A 20,583-nucleotide genomic window follows, 5' to 3' on the forward strand; every position below is an offset into this window, starting at 1 on the left:
TTAGCATGATGCCCTGCAAATCCATCCATGTTGCTGCAAATGGCAAAACTTCGTTGTTTTTTATGGCTGAGTAGTATTCCATTGTGTATGTATGTGTGTGCATACACACACACACACACACACACACACACACACACACCCCATCTTCTTTATCCATTCATCTGTTGATGGACACTTAGGTTGCTTCCATATCTTGGCAGTTGTAAATAATGCTGCTAAGAATGTTGGGGTGCATTTATCTTTTTTTTTTTTTTTTTTTTTTTTTTTTTTTTTTTTTTTTTTTTTTTTTTTTTTTGCGGTACGCGGGCCTCTCACTGTTGTGGACCTCTCCCGCTGTGGAGCACAGGCTCCGGACGCGCAGGCTTAGCGGCCATGGCTCATGGGCCCAGACGCTCTGCGGCATGTGGGATCTTCCCGGACCGGGGCACGAACCCGTGTCCCCTGCATCGGCAGGCGGACTCTCAACCACTGCGCCACCAGGGAAGCCCGCATTTATCTTTTTAAATTAGTGTTTTCGTTTTTTTTGGATATATACCCAGGAGTGGAGTTGCTGGGTCATATGGTAGTTCTATTTTTAGTTTTTTGAGAAACCACCGTACTGTTTTCCACAGTAGCTGCACCAATTTACATTCCCACCAACAGTGTACAAGGGTTCCCTTTTCTTCACATCCTCACCAACATGTTATTTGTGTTCTTTTTGATGATAGCCATTCTGACAGGTGTGAGGTGATACCTCTTTGTGGTTCTGATTTGCATTTCCCTGATGATTAGCTATGTTGAGCATCTTTTCATGTGCCTGTTGGCCATCTGCATTTCCTCTTTGGAAAAATGTCTATTCAGTTCTTCTGCCCATTTTTCAGTTGGCTTGTCTTTTTTTTTTTTGATGTTGAGTTGTATGAACTGTTTGTTTATGTTGGATATTAATCCCTTATCAGTCATATCATTTTTGCTTTGTATGCATGTTTTAATTGACTTTTTTTTTTAGAACAGTTTTAGGCTCACAGGAAAATAGAGGGGAAAGGACAGAGATTTCCTGTTCCCACACATGCACAGCCTCCCCCATTATCACCATCCTCCACCAAAGTGGTACCTTTGTTACAACTGATGAACCTACTTTGACATGTCATAATCACACACAGGTCCACAGTTTACCTTACAGTTTACTCTTGGTGTTGTACATTCTCTGAGTCTGAACAAATATATAATGATGTGTATCCATCATTATGGTATCATACAGAGTATTTTCACTGCCTTAAACATACTCTGTGCCACGCCCACCCATCCCTGGCAACCACTGATCTTTTTACTGTGTCCATAGTTTTGTCTTTTCCAGAATGTCATATAGTAGCCCTTTTGGATTAGTAATATGCAGTTAAGGTTTCTTCATGTCTTTTTGTCGCTTGATACCTCATTCCTTTTTGGTCCTGAATAATATTCCATTGTCTGGATGTTCCACAGTTTATTTATTCGTTCACCTACCGAAGGACATTGTGGTTGCTTCCAAGTTTTGCAGTTATGAATAAAGCTCCTGTAAACATCTGTGTGCAGGTTTTAGTTTAGATGTGTTTTCAACGCCTTTGGGTAAACACCAAGGAGAGCGATTGCTGGATCAAATGGAAAGAATATGTTTAGGATCGTAAGAAGCTGCCAAACTGTCTTCCAAAGTGCCGGTACTACTTTGCATTCCCACCCGCAATGAATGAGAATCCCAGTGCTCCATAGCCTTACCAGCATTTAGTGTTGTCAGTCTTCTGGGTTTTGGCCACTCAAATAGGTATATAGTGATATCTCACTGTTGTTTTAATTTGCATTTCTCTGATGACATATTATGTAGAGCATCTTTTCATATGCTTATTTGCCATCTGTTTATCTTATTTGGTAAAGTGTCTGTAAGGTCTTTGGCCCACTTTTTAATTGGGTTGTTTTCTTATTGTTGAGTTTTAAGAGTTCTTTGTGTATTTTGGGTTCTTTTGTTTGTTTTTGTTAAATTCATTTTATTTTGGCTGCGTTGGGTCTTTGTTGCTGCGCACGGGCTTTCTCTAGTTGCAGTGAGTGGGGGCTACTCTTCGTTGCTGTGCGTGGGCTTCTCATCGTGGTAGCTTCTCTTATTGAGGAGCATGGGCTCTAGACACGTGGGCTTCAGTAGTTGTGACTCACGGGCTCTAGAGTGCAGGCTCAGTAGTTGTGGCGCATGGGCTGAGTTGCTTTGCAGCATGTGGGATCTTCCCGGACTAGGGATCGAACCCATGTTCCCTGCATTGGCAGCCGGATTCTTAACCACTGTGCCACCAGGGAAGTCCCATTCTTTGTGTATTTTGGATAATAATGCTTTATCAGATGTATCTTTTGTAAATATTTTCTCCCATTCTGTGGCTTGTGTTCTCATTCTCTTGACATTGTTAATAGAGCAGAAGTTTTTTATTTTAATGAAGTCCAGCTTATCAATTCTTTCTTGCATGGATTGTGCCTTTGGTGTTGTATCTAAAAAGGAACTGCCAGGGGCTTCCCTGGTGGCGCAGTGGTTGAGAGTCCGCCTGCCGATGCAGGGGACACAGGTTCGTGTCCCGGTCTGGGAGGATCCCACATGCCGCGGAGCGGATGGGCCCGTAAGCCATGGCCGCTGAGCCTGCGCCTCCGGAGCCTGTGCTCCTCAACTAGAGAGGCCACAGCAGTGAGAGGCCTGCGTACCGCAAAAAAAAAAAAAAAGGAACTGCCATACCCAAGGTCATCTAGACCCAAGGTCATGCTTTATCTTCTAGAAGTTCTATACTTTTGTAGTTTTTGCGTTTTACATTTAGTTTTGTAGTTTTGCGTTTTACATTTAGGTCTGTGATCGATTTTGCATTAATTTTTGTGAAGGGTATAAAGTCTGTATCAATTTTTTTTTTGCATGTTGATGTCCAGTTGTTCTAGCACCACTTTCTTGAAAAGACTATTTTTGCCCCATTGTATTGCCTTTGATTATTTGACAAAGATCAGTTGGCTCTATTCATGTGTGCGTGCATTTTTTTCAAATCCATTATTGACTACTGCTAATTTTGTTTCTGCTTTGTTTTTTGGGTCATTCCTCTTATCTTTTTCATAGCTTCAGTAAATTACACTTGAATTATAGCAATAGCTTCTTTATTGTCTTACTAGCCTTCGGTCTCCTTTGTTCCCATCCTGGAATATTTATTTTAAATATTACTATCTTTGCAAAACTAGCTGTTTCTATCAGAATATCAAAGGAATTATAGAATCTCAGCATTGCAAGGGATCTTAAAAGTCATTTAATTCACATACTTGTCTTTTGTTTACATTTTCTCTCCATTTCTGCTGAATAACTTCTGCCAAGTTCTTTAGGCTAAGCTTGAATTCCTTCAATAACAGGAAACTCATTCTTTCTGAACACTGCGTTCCATTTTTTGGACAACTGTTGATTTGAGTCTTCCTTAACTTAAGATGAAATACATGTCCTTGTAGCTTCTCTGCAAACTCTATTTCTTCCCCTAAGACTATACAGAACAAGGATAATCCTGCTTCCCTGTGAAAGCCCTTTAGGTATGTGAAGAAAGCTATTCTGTCCAGAACTAAACTCTCCTCAGATTCATGTTTTCCCTAAGCTAAAACTCCCAGCTTGATTGGTTCTTCTAGTAAACCCTTTTATAACTTAATTTGTATTCCTCTACCATTCTATTCTCATTTCTCTGAACTTTAACATCTGTTTATGTTTGCTTTAAGTTGTGAAACTCAGAAATCAGTGGAGTACTTCGAGTACTGCAAGTGTAGTCCATGTCATGCTGTAGACCAGAACTATCCATCCTTTGTTCAAAACATCAATCTCCTTTCAATGCAGGATGAAATTGCGTTAACATTTTTGACATCCACATTCTATCTTGACTCATACCGACTTTATTGTTGAGTAAAACCCCCAAGTCATCTCTCACAAAACCATATCTCCCCCAGTTGTACTCAAGTGTAGAAATCTTGCATTTATTCTTTTTAAAAATTATTTATTTTTGGCTGCGTTGGGTCTTCGTTGCTGTGCGCAAGCTTTCTCTAGTTGTGGCGAGTGGGGGCTACTCTTTGTTTCAGTGCGCAGACTTCTCATTGCAGTGACTTCTCTTGTTGCGGAGCACGGGTTCTAGGTACACAGGCTTCAGTAGTTGTGGCACGTGGTCTCAGTAGTTGTGGCTCACGGGCTCTAGAGCACAGGCTCAGCAGTTGTGGTGCACGGGCTTAGTTGCTCCTCAGCATGTGGGATCTTCCTGGACCAGGGATCGAACCCATGTCCCCTGCATTGGCAGGCAGATTCTTAACCACTGCGCCACCAGGGAAGTCCCGCATTTATTTATTTTTTTAATTTTTAATTTTTTGGCCACGCCTCGTGACATGTGGGATCTTAGTTCCCAGACCAGGGTTTGAACCTGTGCCCCCTGCAGTGGAAGCGTGGAGTGTTAACAACTGGACTGCCAAGGAGGTCCCTTACATTTATTCTTGGTAACTTTTATCTTGTTAGAATAGCTCTTTGCTCTTCAACAGCTACAGCTTGTCGAGGAATAAAAAAATATCCTTATTAGCTTATGATTTAATTAATGCTATAGAACATGTACACTAAATAAAATAAAAACCTAAGAACTCTTAGAAGGCAGCTTAATGTAGTGTCAGTTTTAACTATGAATGATGTTTCTCAGAGTGTCCTCTGGTCTGCATTACAGTCACCTGGAGGGTGCTTGTTAAATAGCTTCCCCAGCTCCACTCCAGGCTTAATGAATTCAAATTTCTAGGAGTAGTGCTTGGAAATCTGCATTTTAAGAGGCTCCATTGGGGACTGCAAGTAAAATGGGTTTAAAGCTAAGGGACAGAGGGAAAAAAAGGGGAAAGGAAAAGCTGTAAAATTCTGAAACTAATAAAGATACATGCTGCCAGATGGCAGCAAGGCAGGACCTGCTATAGTAGAAGCATGATCTTTGTCATCAAGAATTTGTGAAATACCAGGCCACACCCTCTGAGGGAGTAAAAAACGGATGGGGGTGTCAGCAAAGATTAGTTTGGAGAGTTACTACACATACCCCATCTTTAGTTCTAGGCTATCTAATGAGAGGATCTATAGTGAATCTCAGGTGACTAATTTGGATATAGACTAGTTGGGTGGTAGGCATCCTGCATAGATGCTTGGTGCTTAGGGCACAGGCCTTTTCCACTTTATCATAACGGAACTCAAGGTGCTCTTGGCATTTTAAAGTTGATGGGGCAACAGCAGGTCTCTACTGGACAAAATGATACCCAGAGATTAGACGATCAAAGACCTGACTGCTCAAATGGGGTCAGAAGTTGTGTTTTTAGTCTTAAGTACTTCCTTTTCTTAAAGATTTGCTAAGTGCCCAGCTAAGCAAATATAGATAACTCATTTTAGAGGCTGACTGACGATCTTTGAAACAAACAAACAAAAAGCCCTCCTATATTATGAGTTGTTGGAAGCTATTCTCCAGGTCCTCATTGCATGGTTGGAAAACTGTTTCTTAGTGTAAATAATCATATTGTACTACTAAAATGAGAAGTTGAATAGAACTAAGAAAATACTCATAATTCTAGGAGAAGTTAGAATTATGCAAACTTTAAAAGATTAAATATTGATGTTAATTTGTGATTGTATTTTCTGCAAGTGCATGCATGACTTAAAAATAAGCATTCAAATCTGGTTTGCACAACTGCAGAGAGAGGCTTGCAAGACTTGTGAATATGTCCTGACTTGCTGCTAGTCTGTTGATATCCTCCCTGTTTTGGCAAACTTGGCAAATCTGTCTGCATTTGAACTGGAAGCTACTTGGGATTCCCCTTTAAACATCACAAAACCCACTTCACACTTCTCTCTCTTTATAGATCATGTTTCCCACAAAATAAATTAAACACTCTTTATCCTGATGCTAATTTGACAGACATTCCTCCTAATTTATTATTATTATGCTTACTGTTGTGTAAAATTAGTGTTTGCTGTAATTTTTTCCTCTTTTGGATACCTAAAAGTTGACTGACAATTTTTCCTCAGTGCAGCTTGCCTCTGATATAATCTCAGGAAAGCAAAGAAAATTCACTGCTTTTTAAAATTGAAGAGATTAGCAAATACAAATTTGTCACTTTTATGGATAATATTTGAAAGATTATAAACATTACTATTTATTCATTTTACTGCAGAAATAGGCTATGTATTTTTCATTGAGCTATTTTTAAAAAGGGATTACAATTAGTATATTAGGTCTCATACATATTTTCATGTATTATTTTCATCAGGGGCTACATAAGCCTTATTATAATGGATAAGTTCTTATTATATTTAGACTTTTAGGTCAAAAATCATTTCAAGCTATTCATAGCACACACTTAAAGCCTCCTAAAGTTCTCTCCACCAAAATTTGTATGATTATAATCACTGAATATCAGTATCAGTGAATATCAATACCTGGGGCTGCAAATTTTTACATTGTTGGAGAATTGCTAATTCAACTGGCAGAGAGTGGTAGTTAGAATTAAGGTGAGAAGTGCATATCATACTAACCTACCTCAAACTAAGAGGCAAAGGATGGGCAGTGGTAATCTAGCATTGCAAATGACCTTTCGGGTGAAGAACCCAGAAATAGCCCCAGTTCCTCTCAATAGAACCAAATCATCCCAGGTGGGTGCTAGCAGAGTGAGGTGTGTGCCCCCGTAAGAAAGAGGAGGGGCAGCTTTCTAATATCTGGTAGTTTAGGGCTATGAGAGTGGGTGCAATTGGGAGGATAAGGGGAACTTTGGAAAAGAAATATTTATTGTAATAGAACAGGTTGGGGAGAAAGATGATAGAAGGATGTGTACACATGGAACTGATAGTTGTGGTAGCTTGGTTTTTATGGATGGAGCTACATCTTTACCCTAAATGAAGTTGGAAGGCTTGAGAAATAGGTGTGAATTGAATTCTGCCTAAGGCATAAGAGAAGCAGGCAGGATTGACTCTGATAGTAATCCACCTGGAAGAGAGAGACTAAAGCTACAGAGAATCCTTCTCTACTGAACACTAGTAAAATCTTTGTGAAACTGCTGTGTTACAACTCATTTACTACAGTGTTAATTTGGAGTTTGAGATTCATCAAAGGAATGGGCACTATAATTTGCAGTGTCCAAGTGACACTCGTGTTTTAGATAAAGTGCCTAAGGGGCCAGATGGTCACAATAGTCTCAGAAAGAATTTCACAAGCAAGATTGTCACTTATTTTCAAGCTTTACAGTCACCTAACAATGATCTAATTCTCACATTAACAGTTGGGAGTCTGGTTCCATTTCATCACTCCTCTATAGCAAGGTGATAAAAAATAAGTTAATATTTATTAAGCCAATATTTACGAGATCTTCCTATGTGCCAGGAAGTATTCTAAGTGCCTTATGTGCATTATACTTAACCTTCATAATAATCTTCTGAGGTAGTTGCTATTATTTCCAGTTAGTAAGAGGAAGAACCAGGACTTGAATCCAGGCAAGCTGACTCCAGAGCCCCCACTTTTGAATTTATTTAATACAAAAAGCTGTCCTTTATTCTGAGATTATGTCCACCATACCTTTTGATATTACAGTATATTTTCTTATATGAAGTGGTGCTGATAGAAGATGCCAGGTTTGATATTTTTGTTTAAGAAATCTTTACCTTGTAAATTAAAAACTAAGCAACCCAATGACAACACTAGTCTCCAGATATTTTTTAAAAAAGAAGTTGTTTAGCTAGTTTTGGAAATCTAAGTCTGAGAATCACTGGTCAGAAAAATGGGACTCTTAGTTACTAATTTTTAATGTTCTCTAGAGATTTTTTCACTTGATTTATTTCCTAATGCACTTAATCCAATCAGTCCTCACCTATCTGGCACCTGACCACAAGTCATACTTTCATCCATTTGACAAATATCTGTAGTGAAATATAATTGAAATGCAGCTTTGCGGTTCATATTTTAGGAAATCATTAAAAATACTTTATGACAAGGACTCTAGAATGAGATACAAAGAAGCCTTATACTAAATTATTTACAGAATGTAGTCTTATAGTGAGGTTCCAGTGTCATGTTCACTTAAATCCTTAGTAAACAATGGCGTTACCATTTGCTATGTTTATTTCTTTGGTGTTTTACATTATTTGTAGTGTTATTAATAGCTATTACATAATGATATATTAATAGATATTAATACTTTTCATTGTCCCTAACATATGGAGAACAAAATGGAAGAGAACAAGAGTAGCCCTGCTAGAGAAGAATGAACAGGGGAGCCAGACAAAGAAGTTGTCTGGCTTACTTGTTGCTCTAACTGTAATCCTCATTGTTGGCTTTATTTATCTATGTGTCATTGGCGACTTCAGTATCCTTGTTGGTGATTTGTTCAACAGTCTGTCTTCACAGTTCTTTGGAGTTCTCATTTCCATTTAACTTTTCTTTCACTCCATCTCAGCTGCTCACTCTTTGGTCATACCCAAGACTGAACCATCGCTAATAACCACTACTTCGGGGATCTCAGTTTTAAGCATCTTCCTCTCTAGCCACCTCCCATTTTTTCCTTGCTTTCTTCTAGCATAGCCCTTACCCCAACTCCAGCAAGTTTGACATGGGGACCTTCCAGTTAATTTACTCTGTCACTTCCCAGCCTTTTTGTCATCTTTACCCAGCTTAGATTCCATGGTCTATTACCTTCACCCTCCTCACATACACCCTTAACAGCCTTGCTCCTCATCTTGTATATGTCAGGTGTTTCTCAGCTACCTGCTTACTCTGTATCAGTACCCAGACTTAAATATGGCTTAAGAAAAACAAAACCATGGTATTTGACCTCACTTTAAATTTAAGAACCAAATCTCAAGCAAGCCCTCAGTATTTCTTGGAATCAGTATTTCCTTGCATTCCTTCTGTATTTCCTTAATCTACACTTGATCTTAGCCAAAAGGCCGAGAAGGGATGTATTTCCTTAGCCTCATCAGTTTCCTCACCTACTCTCTGAGATGACTGGTTCCTCTCCATTCTTCTCAAACATCCAACACCACCTCTTCCATCCTTCCATCTTCACCAGCAGCTGATGACCTGGAATCTTTATTTCACTGAGAAAATAGAAATAATCAGAAGAGAACTGCTTCATCTTCCCACCTCCAAATGTAGCATTTGTTGAATGAATCAAAGAACATGATATCCCAGAACTTCATTTACTCCTATATTCAAATATAATTAGCAACTTAAAATTCCAAAACCAAATATATAAAGCCATTTTTGGCCATTTTGAATTACACTTTTCACTACCACCTTCCTTTATGTTACTGTAACCAAGAGTTGTTATGTTTTGCCTCAACCAAATAAAAATTAGTTATTTTTAGGAAGATTAACAGGAGCAGTTAATAAAATAAGCAGTTAAATAACTGAACTCAGGAAATGAAGAGAAGAACTGCTTTTGCACTATATGTGATTATACTATTAGCCCACATTAGTTATTACTTATGTAAGTTATGGAGGAAGGAGAAAAGGTGCGAAGACTTAGAAATGAAGACTAAAGCCTCAAACTTGGTAGAGAATGGAGGGAGAATGTTGAAAACAGGCCATGTGATAGTTTTGGATTTTTTTGGATGGAAAATTAGGTAAGACTTGAGCAAAAATTAGATAATAGACTCTAGCTAAAATTAGATAATAAACTTCAAATTAAATTAATACTTTACCTTGTGTTGCTAAACTTTAAGATTCAGTTTTGAAAAAAAGAGATGTTTAAAACCAAAAAAGTCAATATTCTTATGCCAGCTTTGATAAAATTTATATTTATATAATTGAGTAAGAACCTACCTTACGTAACTGTAAGTTGCTTATATAATTACAGCAAAGAGGAGAGTCCCTCAGTAACCTGAATTTCGTATGCTGAGCTCACTTACCCAATGGCATCTGTCTGCTCAAGCACATTTCCCCACACGTTTTCCCAGTTCCCCACGTTCTTTCCAAACCTTTACCATGTTTCCCAATATCATCTCCTCATCCTGCATTTTGTAGATGACCTAAGCCCCCTACTTCACATAGTAAACAGAACCCAACAGGCATAACCTCAGCTTACTTCCTCTTCTCTTTACTTAACTAGTCTCAGAAGAAGTTTCCTTGCAGCTGTCTCCTTAAATCCCTACTCTTTGTTGCCAGAGTTCCTGAAAGTGTGATCTCTGTCTGTTCTTGCTTATGCTACTTAGCTTCCTTCTCCTACCACAACCCAAAATGATCTGACCCAGATCAGCATGAACTTTCTGATTTTTAAATCTGATGTTCTCTTTCCAGGCCTCATCCTTTGTCTCCGGAGCATTTGTCCCTATTGTCACATTCCTCTGCTTAAAGCTTTTTGAGGCTTTTCATGTACCCAGAACGGGCATTCAAAAATATTGAACCAGTAGTTTTGATATCTTCTCTGAGCTTTCAACAAGTCTTTCTTAATGGACATTACTGCCTGAATCTCAGATGCCTTATAGCCAAAAACAAAGTTATGATTTCCTCTTGCTAACCTCTTGATTGTTTTCTGAGATTACTATCATTTTTCCCATGTGCCCCCAGGCTAGATGCCTTAAGGTCATCCTTGACTCTTCCTTTTTTTCTTATTTTCATTTGGTCTCTAAGCTCTGATGAATATCTCTGTTCTCTTCCATTCTTTTCCTACTACTATTTCTTAAGATTATTACCTCTTTCCATTCCTGGTCTCTTGTCTGGATTATTTCAGTAGTACATTCAGGGATTTTAATTTGAATTTCATGATTCGACCCCAGAGGATCAAAAAATCTTCTCAAAATTGCATGCAAATTTTTGTACATGGGCATTTTTTCTGGGCAGGTCCATTAGGCTATTCCATGGGAAAGAAAATGAGAGATAGAATCAGAGAATATGACATTTTAAACAAGGCAGTTCCACTGATTTCTCATTCTTCTGTGCCTGCCCTTTGCTATGTAGTTCCCTAACCCAGGGAACTGATCTCTGAGTAGTGAGGGGGGGCATGTAAGACATAAAGGAAAAAAAAAGGAATAGTACAGCTCGCAGTCAGACAGTCCAACAGTCAGAGATCAGAGGCTCCCCAGCATCAGAGCTAGGCCTTAATGTCCTGGAGAAGCTCAGGGGAAAGCTGGGGTATCAGTAGGGAGGCAGCCTTCTGAGGCCTCTGGACCCAGTTGTTTATGTGCTTGGAGGGACTTGGAGGGATAGGAAAAGGAAAGCTTAATTGGCAAAAATCCAGAGCCAGCCAGTGAGGCAGTGTCCCCAGAAAAAGGTTAAGAACATTCCTCCAACTAGACTCCCACCCTCTGATCTTTGTTCTCTAGTCCTTCGTCTACTCCACTGCCGGTTAGTTTTTAAACACACATCTCGTTATGTATCCTCCCTGATTAAAAAACACTGGGTTTTTACAAAACAAATTAAAAACTCCCGGGCATGGTGTCAAGGCCTTCCTTAGTTGGGAACCTGTCATCCCCTTACTCAGGCACTCACCTCCAAGGCTCCCAGCCACAGAAGGTGATAACTGGCTGTTTTGAGAGGACAGCTTCTAGGTCCACACTGCCATGCCTAATCTAATGCTAATCTCTCTCTTTAGGGTGCCATTTCCCTTCACTTGCCCAACCATGAACCTCAAACTGGCCTTCAGGACCCAGACTGTATGTTACCTCTTCCCCTGTGTCCATCCCTAATTTTCTGCCATCACTCTAGCAGAATCAGTCTCTCTTGGCTAGGTTCCAAAAAAACATTTCATGCACATCTCTGATAATGTCATATTATATTGTAGATAACCTATTTTTATTTGTCTTTCCTACTAAATCAGAAATGCCCTGCAGGTAGGGACTGCCTTTTTCATGTTTGTATCCCAAACACCTAGTTTCGTGCCTAGTCCAAACAGGAGCTTAATACACTTTTGTTGAATGGAATTACTTATGCAGAGTTTTTATGACTCATTTAAATTAGAGACCAATGCTTATTTAATAAGTCAGAAAGGCTATGATAATAATAGGAATAACAAAGTCCCATTTCCACTGATTATTCAAGTAACTGCTTCCTTTGTGGAAGTGGATTTTGAAAATCTTCGCATGTCATTGTATATATATATATATATATATTTTTTTTTTTTTTTTTTTTTGCGGTACACGGGCCTCTCACTGTTGTGGCCTCTCTGGTTGCGGAGCACAGGCTCCGGACGCGCAGGCTCAGCGGCCATGGCTCACGGGCCCAGCCTCTCCGCGGCATGTGGGATCTTCCCGGACCGGGGCACGAACCCGTGTCCCCTGCATCGGCAGGCAGACTCTCAACCACTGCACCACCAGGGAAGCCCCATTGTATACTTTTAATGTGCTTTCTTGACATCCTAAAAGAATTATGGTTCTCATGCAGACTAGAGTTTCTATGACATTCTTATTGATGTTATATTGAATAGATTCTGTAATTTCACAGATCTGTATTACATATAAGTTCCACGGATGTGCATTTTATCTTTCAAGCTTCATGGTAATATTTTGTGGGTTATTTATTTTATGACATCTGAGTCAATTTAATTCAAAACACATTAAATTGAGCATTTCCCACGTACAAAAACAGAGTTACAGAGTTAAAAATCTAGTATTTATGTATTATGTAGTTTGTCTTGCTAAATTTGTAAGTCCCAGTCATTGTAAAGGTGTTTTTTAGGTATTTAAATTAGTTCAGCCATGAAAGTACATACTGTTCATAATTTAAGAGCTTCAAATAATTTTTTTAACATCTTTATTGGGGTATAATTGCTTTACAATGGTGTGTTAGTTTCTGCTTTATAACAAAGTGAATCAGTTATATATATACATATGTTCCCACATGTCTTCCCTCTTGCGTCTCCCTCCCTCCCACCCTCTCTATCCCACCCCTCCAGGCGGTCACAAAGCACCAAGCCAATATCCCTGTGCCATGCGGCTGCTTCCCACTAGCTATCTACCTTACTTTTGTTAGTGTGTATATGTCCATGACTCTCTCTCGCCCTGTCACAGCTCACCCTTCCCCCCCCCCATATCCTCAAGTCCGTTCTCCAGTAGGTCTGCGTCTTTATTCCTGTCTTATTCAAATAATTTTTAAAAACCATCTTCTATCCCCCCATTTTCTCTGAGTTTTGTAGGAAAAGAATCAATAATTTACTTATTCTGCCATTTATTGAGTACATATTATGTACTAGGCATTAGGCTGGGTGTCTGCAATTGAGGATTGATGAGACAGTACCTGCCCTTGAATAGTTTACAGTCTTAAGAGAAAAGAAAGTATATAAACAAATAATTGCAATTTAAACTTTGGAGAAGAGGAAGGAAGCTCCTTCTTTGAGAACTGATGCTGAGGATGAGAAAAGAGATGCCTGCAGATAAATTTGTAGATAAAGAAGCAGGGATGTGAAGGGGGGTTGGAGATGTAATTAAGATTACTAATAACCTCATCAAAAGATAGGGAGATTAACCTGAAATATCTGGCTGGGCCCAACATAATCACATAAGGTAGTTTAAGGCAGAAGAGGCAGAGAGATGTGTCAGAAAGAGAAGCTGAAGAGAACTGAAGCATAAGAGAAACTCAGTCACTTGCTGGAGGGGGACCACATGGAAAGTGTCAAAAGGAAAGTAGGCAGCCTCTAGGAGAAAAGATCAACCTGACCCGTAGCTGACAGCCAGCAAAGAAAGAGGGATCTCAGTCTTATAGTCACAAGAAAATAGATTCTATCAACAACCCACGTAAACTTGGAAGTGGATTCTTCCCAGAGCCCCATTGGCCCACACCTTGATTTCAGTCTTATGAAAAATGGAGCAGAGCTACCCAAACCCACCCAAACTTCTGACTTAAAGAACTGTGAAATAATAAATTTGCAGTGTTTAAAAAAAGAGGGGGGGCCAAAAGGAGAAAAAAAGAAGTAGGGAGTGAAGGGGGTTCATACCTGATAGTCTTTTTTTTTTTTTTTATTATGAAAAGTAGGAAACTAGATCATCTCTAAGAATTAATGGCATGGGTAGTGCTTGAGAAGAGAACAGTGAAGTCTGGATAATAACTAAGGAGAATGGGAGATGAACAGAAACAGGTAAGGGGTGGCATGCAATATTGAGAAAGCAGTGAGAGTAGAACTGAAATCAGATAGCATGAGACTGTTAGGATATCAGTCAGCACAGTGGTGTAATTTTCTCTGGTCATGCTCTGGCCAATGTTTAGGTGCAGTAAAGCCATATTGTGTTCAGGGTTCATAGGGTAGGTATAACAGAAGTATAAGAATGCTGAGGAGGTGAGAGTCTTTGAAAGAAAGCATGGCTTAATATGGAAGGAAGTGTGGTTAGAAGGAAGTTGATAAACTTGGAGAAGGTTGAGACTGGAGAGATGTGGCTAAGGGCTGGTACTTTGTAGGTACTTAGCAAGTCTTCAGTTTATCCTTCCTGGCTCTCCCCTCCTTGTGCCTGTTTCACTCCCTCCACCACCACCTGCCTCTTTAATGGTTTATACAAATAGTTTCAAATCATGATAGTAGCAGTTGGTTTGGAGAGGAAGGCTAGGAGCCAGGTTCCAAAGTCCTCATCAGATGTGTCCCAGTGGCTTGGATGCTGACAGTGCGTGGTGGTGTTGGCCTCTAGGAGAAGCTTAAGGCTTATCCCCTTATCTCCTTACCCCTCATGCCCCAAGGGTGGGACAAGGGCAAAGACATTTTATGGGCCATAGTTCTTTTTTTAAATTTAATTTATTTATTTTTGGCTGCATTGGGTCTTTGTTGCTGCGCACGGGCCTTCTCTAGTTGCGGTGAGTGGGGGCTACTCTTCATTATGGTGCACGGGCTTCCCATTGCGGTGGCTTCTCTTGTTGCAGAGCACGGGCTCTAGGCACGTGGACTTCAATAGTTGTGGCACACAGGCTCAGTAGTTGTGGCTCGCGGGCTCTAGAGCACGAGCTCAGTAGTTGTGGCACACGGGCGTAGTTGCTCCACAGCATGCAGGATCTTCCTGGCCCAGGGATCGAACGCGTGTCCCCTGCACTGGCAGGCGGATTCTTAACCACTGAGCCACCAGGGAAGTCCCTGGGCCACAGTTCTTAGGACAGGAATTTACTCTGTGATGAGAAGGGTTAAGAATCTAAGCCTTTAAGAGTTTCCACTAAGTTCCCCCTGTCTCTACAAGTCTAACCAGAAGCACAGATCTCATTACTTTTAAGGATTTAAAAGGGAGTCTTTTTTTGAAACAAAGATAGAAGCAATGGCTGTACTGGCAACCCAAAATATCTTCCTCCTCAGAATCTAAAATTTCTAGTAGAGTTGGTTGAATCTTGTGGTTTCCTTAATTGAGTCATTGATGTATTGTTGTAATTTTTCTTAAAGATATAATTTTTTAAGGCTTTTGTTCCAAATGAGGACATTTTCCATAAAAATACACTGTATCCCATTTCCAGAAATTTTCTTGTTCACCTGTAGTTTTGAGTGTAACGCTTGAAATCTAAGAATTCATTATTTCACAGAGTGATTTTTGGTGTAGTATAAAGAAAAAACGCATAAGTAAAGAGTCATGCATCTTAAGTGTGAAACTTAAATAGGTGAGGATTCCTAGAGTGAGTAAACAGAAACCAAATTTCATCTTAATCTTAAGAAATGGAGTAAATGCTTGTGTAGAGTGGGCTAAAGAAATCCCAGGGAGTCTAAATCATTAGTCTTGCTATTTTGCTATTGTTAATGATACCTTTAAGGCATTTAGCAATGGTTGCCTAGAAAAGAATTGAATACTATTCTCATGAAGCTTCAGTTTCATTTTCATCCTGGTGGCTCTGAGAAAACACGTTTCTCACTTGGCATAGTCACGTGAAATAGGGCATTCGACTTCATCCACAAAGTCTGTAACATCCATCTGGATCCTATGGATTGCTCTATACCCACCCAACTCAGACATGTCTGCCCTTTCTTCAAGTGCTTGTATTGACAGGTAGACCTGTAATTTCTTTGACTAAGATACAGTTTCCGTAGCCTGTCGTATCATAATAGATCTGTGTTGGGCTAAACTTGCCTAAAAACAGATCTTTTTTCCCCCTGGCTTTAAAGTAAAGGGTAATGAAAAAGAAGTAATATTTCCTAATTAGGTATTTAGGTCAAAGAGACATTTTCAGAGTTAAGAGTATTCGTTCTCAATGATAATTCAAATATACTTTTCCAAAGACCTTTAATTGGCAGCTTTCCCCCTCAACTTTTGGTGTTGGTGTAGGAATTGTTTGTGGATTTTCTATTTTAAAAAGATCTTCAGTTCATTCTTGTTCTGTTCATAGCACCTAGATATTAATATATGTTATTGCTATTGCTGTATTCTTCCTGACATTCATGTGAAGAAGAAAGAAAACTTTGGTGTCTTACTTGGATTTTAGTTAGTTGATGTAAGACTGTTTTCTTTTCCTTTTTAGGTTGCAAACACGTTAAAGGCATTCTGTTATATGGGCCTCCAGGTTGTGGTAAGACTCTCTTGGCTCGACAGATTGGCAAGATGTTGAATGCAAGGGAGCCTAAAGTGGTCAATGGGCCGGAAATCCTCAACAAATATGTGGGAGAATCAGAGGCTAACATTCGTAAACTCTTTGCTGATGCTGAAGAGGAGCAAAGGAGGGTAATGTTAACATAAGTACAATTTAGTGAAAGTTTGTTATCACTTATATGATGATTGAAACCCAGAGTTATGGTGGAAGACTTGTTGCTGTGATTTATAGTTTGAAGAAATTGCAGATAAAATTTATTTTGAACCGAGTTATGTCACTGAACTGGGATTATGGGAGATTTACATGTTGTGAGCAGATGTCAATATCCACATGTTCATAATACAAAGATAGATGATTATATGAGCCAAAGGTTTTGCAAAACAGATCATGAATATGTATTTAAGTGACACTTTTATTCCACATTACTTCCAGAGACTTGAACTCATTTATCCTAAAAGAGAGAAATTAAATCCATAAAAGGACTTGTAGAATTAATTATGTGTAAGGTTCATGTGCAGAAAGCTAGTTTACTTACCACTGACTTAACTCAGCTGTAGTGACAGGTATAAGTTGTTAGGTCTCAAAGGAGAACTTGATTGGGGTCTTAGAAAAAAATAAAATTAACTAAAAATCAAGCCAGAGTTTACTAATTGTGATGGTTAATTTTGTGCTAATTTGCCTGGGCCTCAGGGTGCCCGGACATCGGTTAAACATTTTTCTGGGTGGGTTGTGTTTACCATTTCAATCTGTAGACTGTCCCTAATATGCCATCCAATCCGTTGAAGGCCTGAATAGAACAAAAAGGCTTACCTTCCCTTGAGTAAGAGGGAATTTCCTACTGCCTGACCTGGGATATCAGTTCTTTCCTGCCTTCAGACTCAAACTGAAACACCTCTTCCTGGCTCTCAAGCTTGTAGACCTTTGGACTGGAACTACACCATCAGCTCTCTGTGTCTCCAGTTTGCCAGCTGCAGAACTTGGGACTTGTCAGCCTACATAATTATGTTAGCCAACTCCTTACATTTAATCTCTAGATAGATTTTATATATATATATTCTTTTTTTTTTTCAGGTACCAATAGAATAGATAGACTAGATCTATAGATCTATTGATTCTGTTTCTCTGGAAAACTTTGACTAATATACTAGTATTAATATATTTGTTTCATTAAAGGAAAGTTTAAAAACAGTATTGTGGGATTTCTGGTTCTGGCAATACAGTAGACTAGGTAACCTGAAAATCTTCCTTCTACAAAAATCTTCAAATGCTGGATAAAATATAATCCAGCTAAAATCATTTCAAATGCACAATTGAGCTCTCAGGGAAGAAAAGGAAGTCTTCAGAAATCAAAAGAAAACTGAAAACTAGAGTAGTAAAGATAATGAGCTGCAGCTTTTGGTTCTGGTAATGTGTGCATTTGGGTTTTGTCATCCACTAGGGGACATAAAATGAGTCCTTGAACTTACTTAAGGTGTGGCCTAGGAACTGGAACCTTCAAAGCAGCTCTGTCATCAATGAAAAGCATGACTAGAAAATATTTCCCTACCAGCACAGAGAAATAACAAAACCTTTTAACTATTTGCCTGGGTTCTAGAGTGGGAGATGAGGAATCTGCCATGGGAATTCTAACCCATGGATCTTTAACTCATGTTTAGGATTTGAAAACACACACACACACACACACACACACACACACACACACACCCCACTATGTAGTCTGGGGCCCCAAAATTGAGAAATTAATTTTAAAATGAATCCTGGGCCAGTGTTACCACATAGGATTGTTAGATATAAGCACACCCCAAGGGATACTCCAACAAAGCCAGGCCACAAGAGATTCTCACAGGGGAAGCTAAAATAGCTCCAATAAATTGAAAATGTCATCATCAAAATTTTAAACTCAGCAACTAGGTTAAACATAAGCAGTAGTTTCAGCTGAGGAGAGAAGTGATAAACAGTAGAATAGATCTAAAGAAATCACCCAGAATGTAGCACAGAGAGATAGAGAGATGGAAAATATGAAAGAGAAATTGAGATAACAGAGTTAAAATGAGAAGTCCAAATAGAAAGAATAGTGTAGAGGCAATATTCAAAGATAGAATGGCTGAGAATGTTCTAGAATTAATAAACATAAATACTTAGATTCGTGTAGCACCATGAGCCCAAATGGGATAAGTAGAAATTTATATCTAGATGCATTGTAGTGAAACTGGAGAATGCCAAAGAAAAAAAGAGAAATGTCTTAGTATCAACAAAAAAGAAATGATGATGACATCCAAAGGAATATCCATTATGTTGACAGTAAACTTTTTAACAACAGCAAGAGAGACCAGAAAAGAGTGGAAGAATATCTTCACAGAGCTAAGTAAAAATAACTGTCAACTTAAAATTTTATACCCAGCTTAATTCTCATTCAGGAATAAGATGAAATGAAGATATTTTTTCAGACAAAGTCTAATAGAATTAACTAGTCACAGAAGATTGTTGGAAGAATGTGAAGCAGGATATATTTGAGAATGAAGAAAATTGAACCCAGAAGGAAAGCAGTGGATGCAAGAAACAATGGTGAGCAATGAAATTGGTAAAAATGTAGATAAAATCTGGAACTTCTACTTCTAGTTGTGGCAGATTAGGTAATTTGAATCATGCCTGCCACTGAAGACTACTGGAAAAGCTCAACAAAATGTTTTAATTTTTTTTTTTTTTAATGTGCTTGGAGGTATCAGAGAGCTTACAAGATCTAGGGGGAGAATGGAGGCCCAGAAAAAAAGGTCCCAGTTTATGGGGGTCACTGTTCCTCTGGAGAAATTAGCCATTTCTGGAGGGAGCTGCTAAACAGCTATGCAGCCCCCTTGACGGGCTAGTGGGTATAAGGGGGACAGAGATTAGAGCCTATGGCCCACAAAGAGGGGACGTCTGATGAACATGCCTCATTTTGAGCTGGGACTCTGAAGGACTACACCATAGGAGCAAGCGTTAACCAGAAGCAGACATGCTGTTACAGAGGCTACAGATCAGCTTTGAGTCATGTCATTCTCTAAAATTAGGCTGAGGGTTCCTAAACCACTAGTGCCCCCAGACATTTGGCAGAATTGTAGATCCTTCCTGGTGGAAGGTAGTATCATGCAAGGCCATAAACTATTTCTATAGTTTGCAAATGCAATGCCTGGCTTATAATCAAAAGCAATCAGATACACAAAGACATACACAACATGAAGAAAGAGAAACAAAAGATGATAGAAATTGGGCCTCAAGATACTGGAATTCTCAGATACAGACTTTTAAAATAAGTATACTTATTACATTCAAAGAGAAACAAGATTGAAAATTTTAGCAGAGCACTAGAAACTGTTAAAAAAAATCAAATGGAAACTCTGGGAATGAGAAATTCAGTAAATTAACTCAAGTTTAAACAACAGATTAGACACATCTAAAGAGAGAATTAGTGAACTGAAAGATGTTAGACAAAAATAACTACAGACAAAGGATGAAAGGAATGAAGAGAGATAAATACCACAAGAAAGTCTAGTGCACAATTTAAATTTCCAGAAAGTCAGGAGAAAGATGATGGGGCAAAAGCAGTATTTGAAGAGAAAAGGGTTTAGAACTTTCTAAAATGGGTAAAGAACATCAGTCCATGGATTCCAGCAGTGATATAAACCTCAAGCAAAAGAAATACTGAAGAATTCTACACTTACAATCATTGTTAAATGGCTGAAAATAAAAAAAGGAGAGAGAGAAATATTAAAAGCAGCTAGAGAAAAAAAAGGATTACCTTCCAATAAACAGCAATTAGCTGGCACCTGTCTTCTCAACAGAAATGACGAAAATCAGAAATCAGTTGAATGTCATTTTTTAAGAGAATAGCTGTCAACTTAGAATTTACATTGTCATGTAAATATACAATAAAGTACTGTATTGTAATAAAAATAGACTGGCTGTACACAGTTGTGAATCTAACAAATAAATGCTGAGCAAAAGAAAACACAAGAAAGGATCATATATACTATATGATTCCATTTATATACAGCTCAACTGAAGTACAGTGTTTAATGATGCATGCTTCTAAGTTGGTAAAACTATAAAGGAAAGTGAGAAATAATTACCTTAAAAATCA

General features: G+C 38.8%; 1 protein-coding gene across 3 annotated transcripts in view; it reads left to right on the top strand.

Annotated features, from left to right (window-relative positions):
• Positions 1–20,583, top strand: part of NSF (N-ethylmaleimide sensitive factor, vesicle fusing ATPase) — a 158,373-nt gene that overhangs the window by 71,227 nt on the left and 66,563 nt on the right. For all 3 annotated transcript variants that reach the window (XM_065897813.1, XM_065897815.1, XM_065897814.1), the window contains exon 9: positions 16,398–16,597. In XM_065897813.1, coding sequence (XP_065753885.1) covers positions 16,398–16,597 — 200 coding nt within the window. The remainder of the gene's footprint in view (positions 1–16,397; positions 16,598–20,583) is intronic.

Source organism: Phocoena phocoena, chromosome 19 (genome assembly GCF_963924675.1).
Source record: "Phocoena phocoena chromosome 19, mPhoPho1.1, whole genome shotgun sequence".
Classification (NCBI taxonomy): domain Eukaryota; kingdom Metazoa; phylum Chordata; class Mammalia; order Artiodactyla; family Phocoenidae; genus Phocoena; species Phocoena phocoena.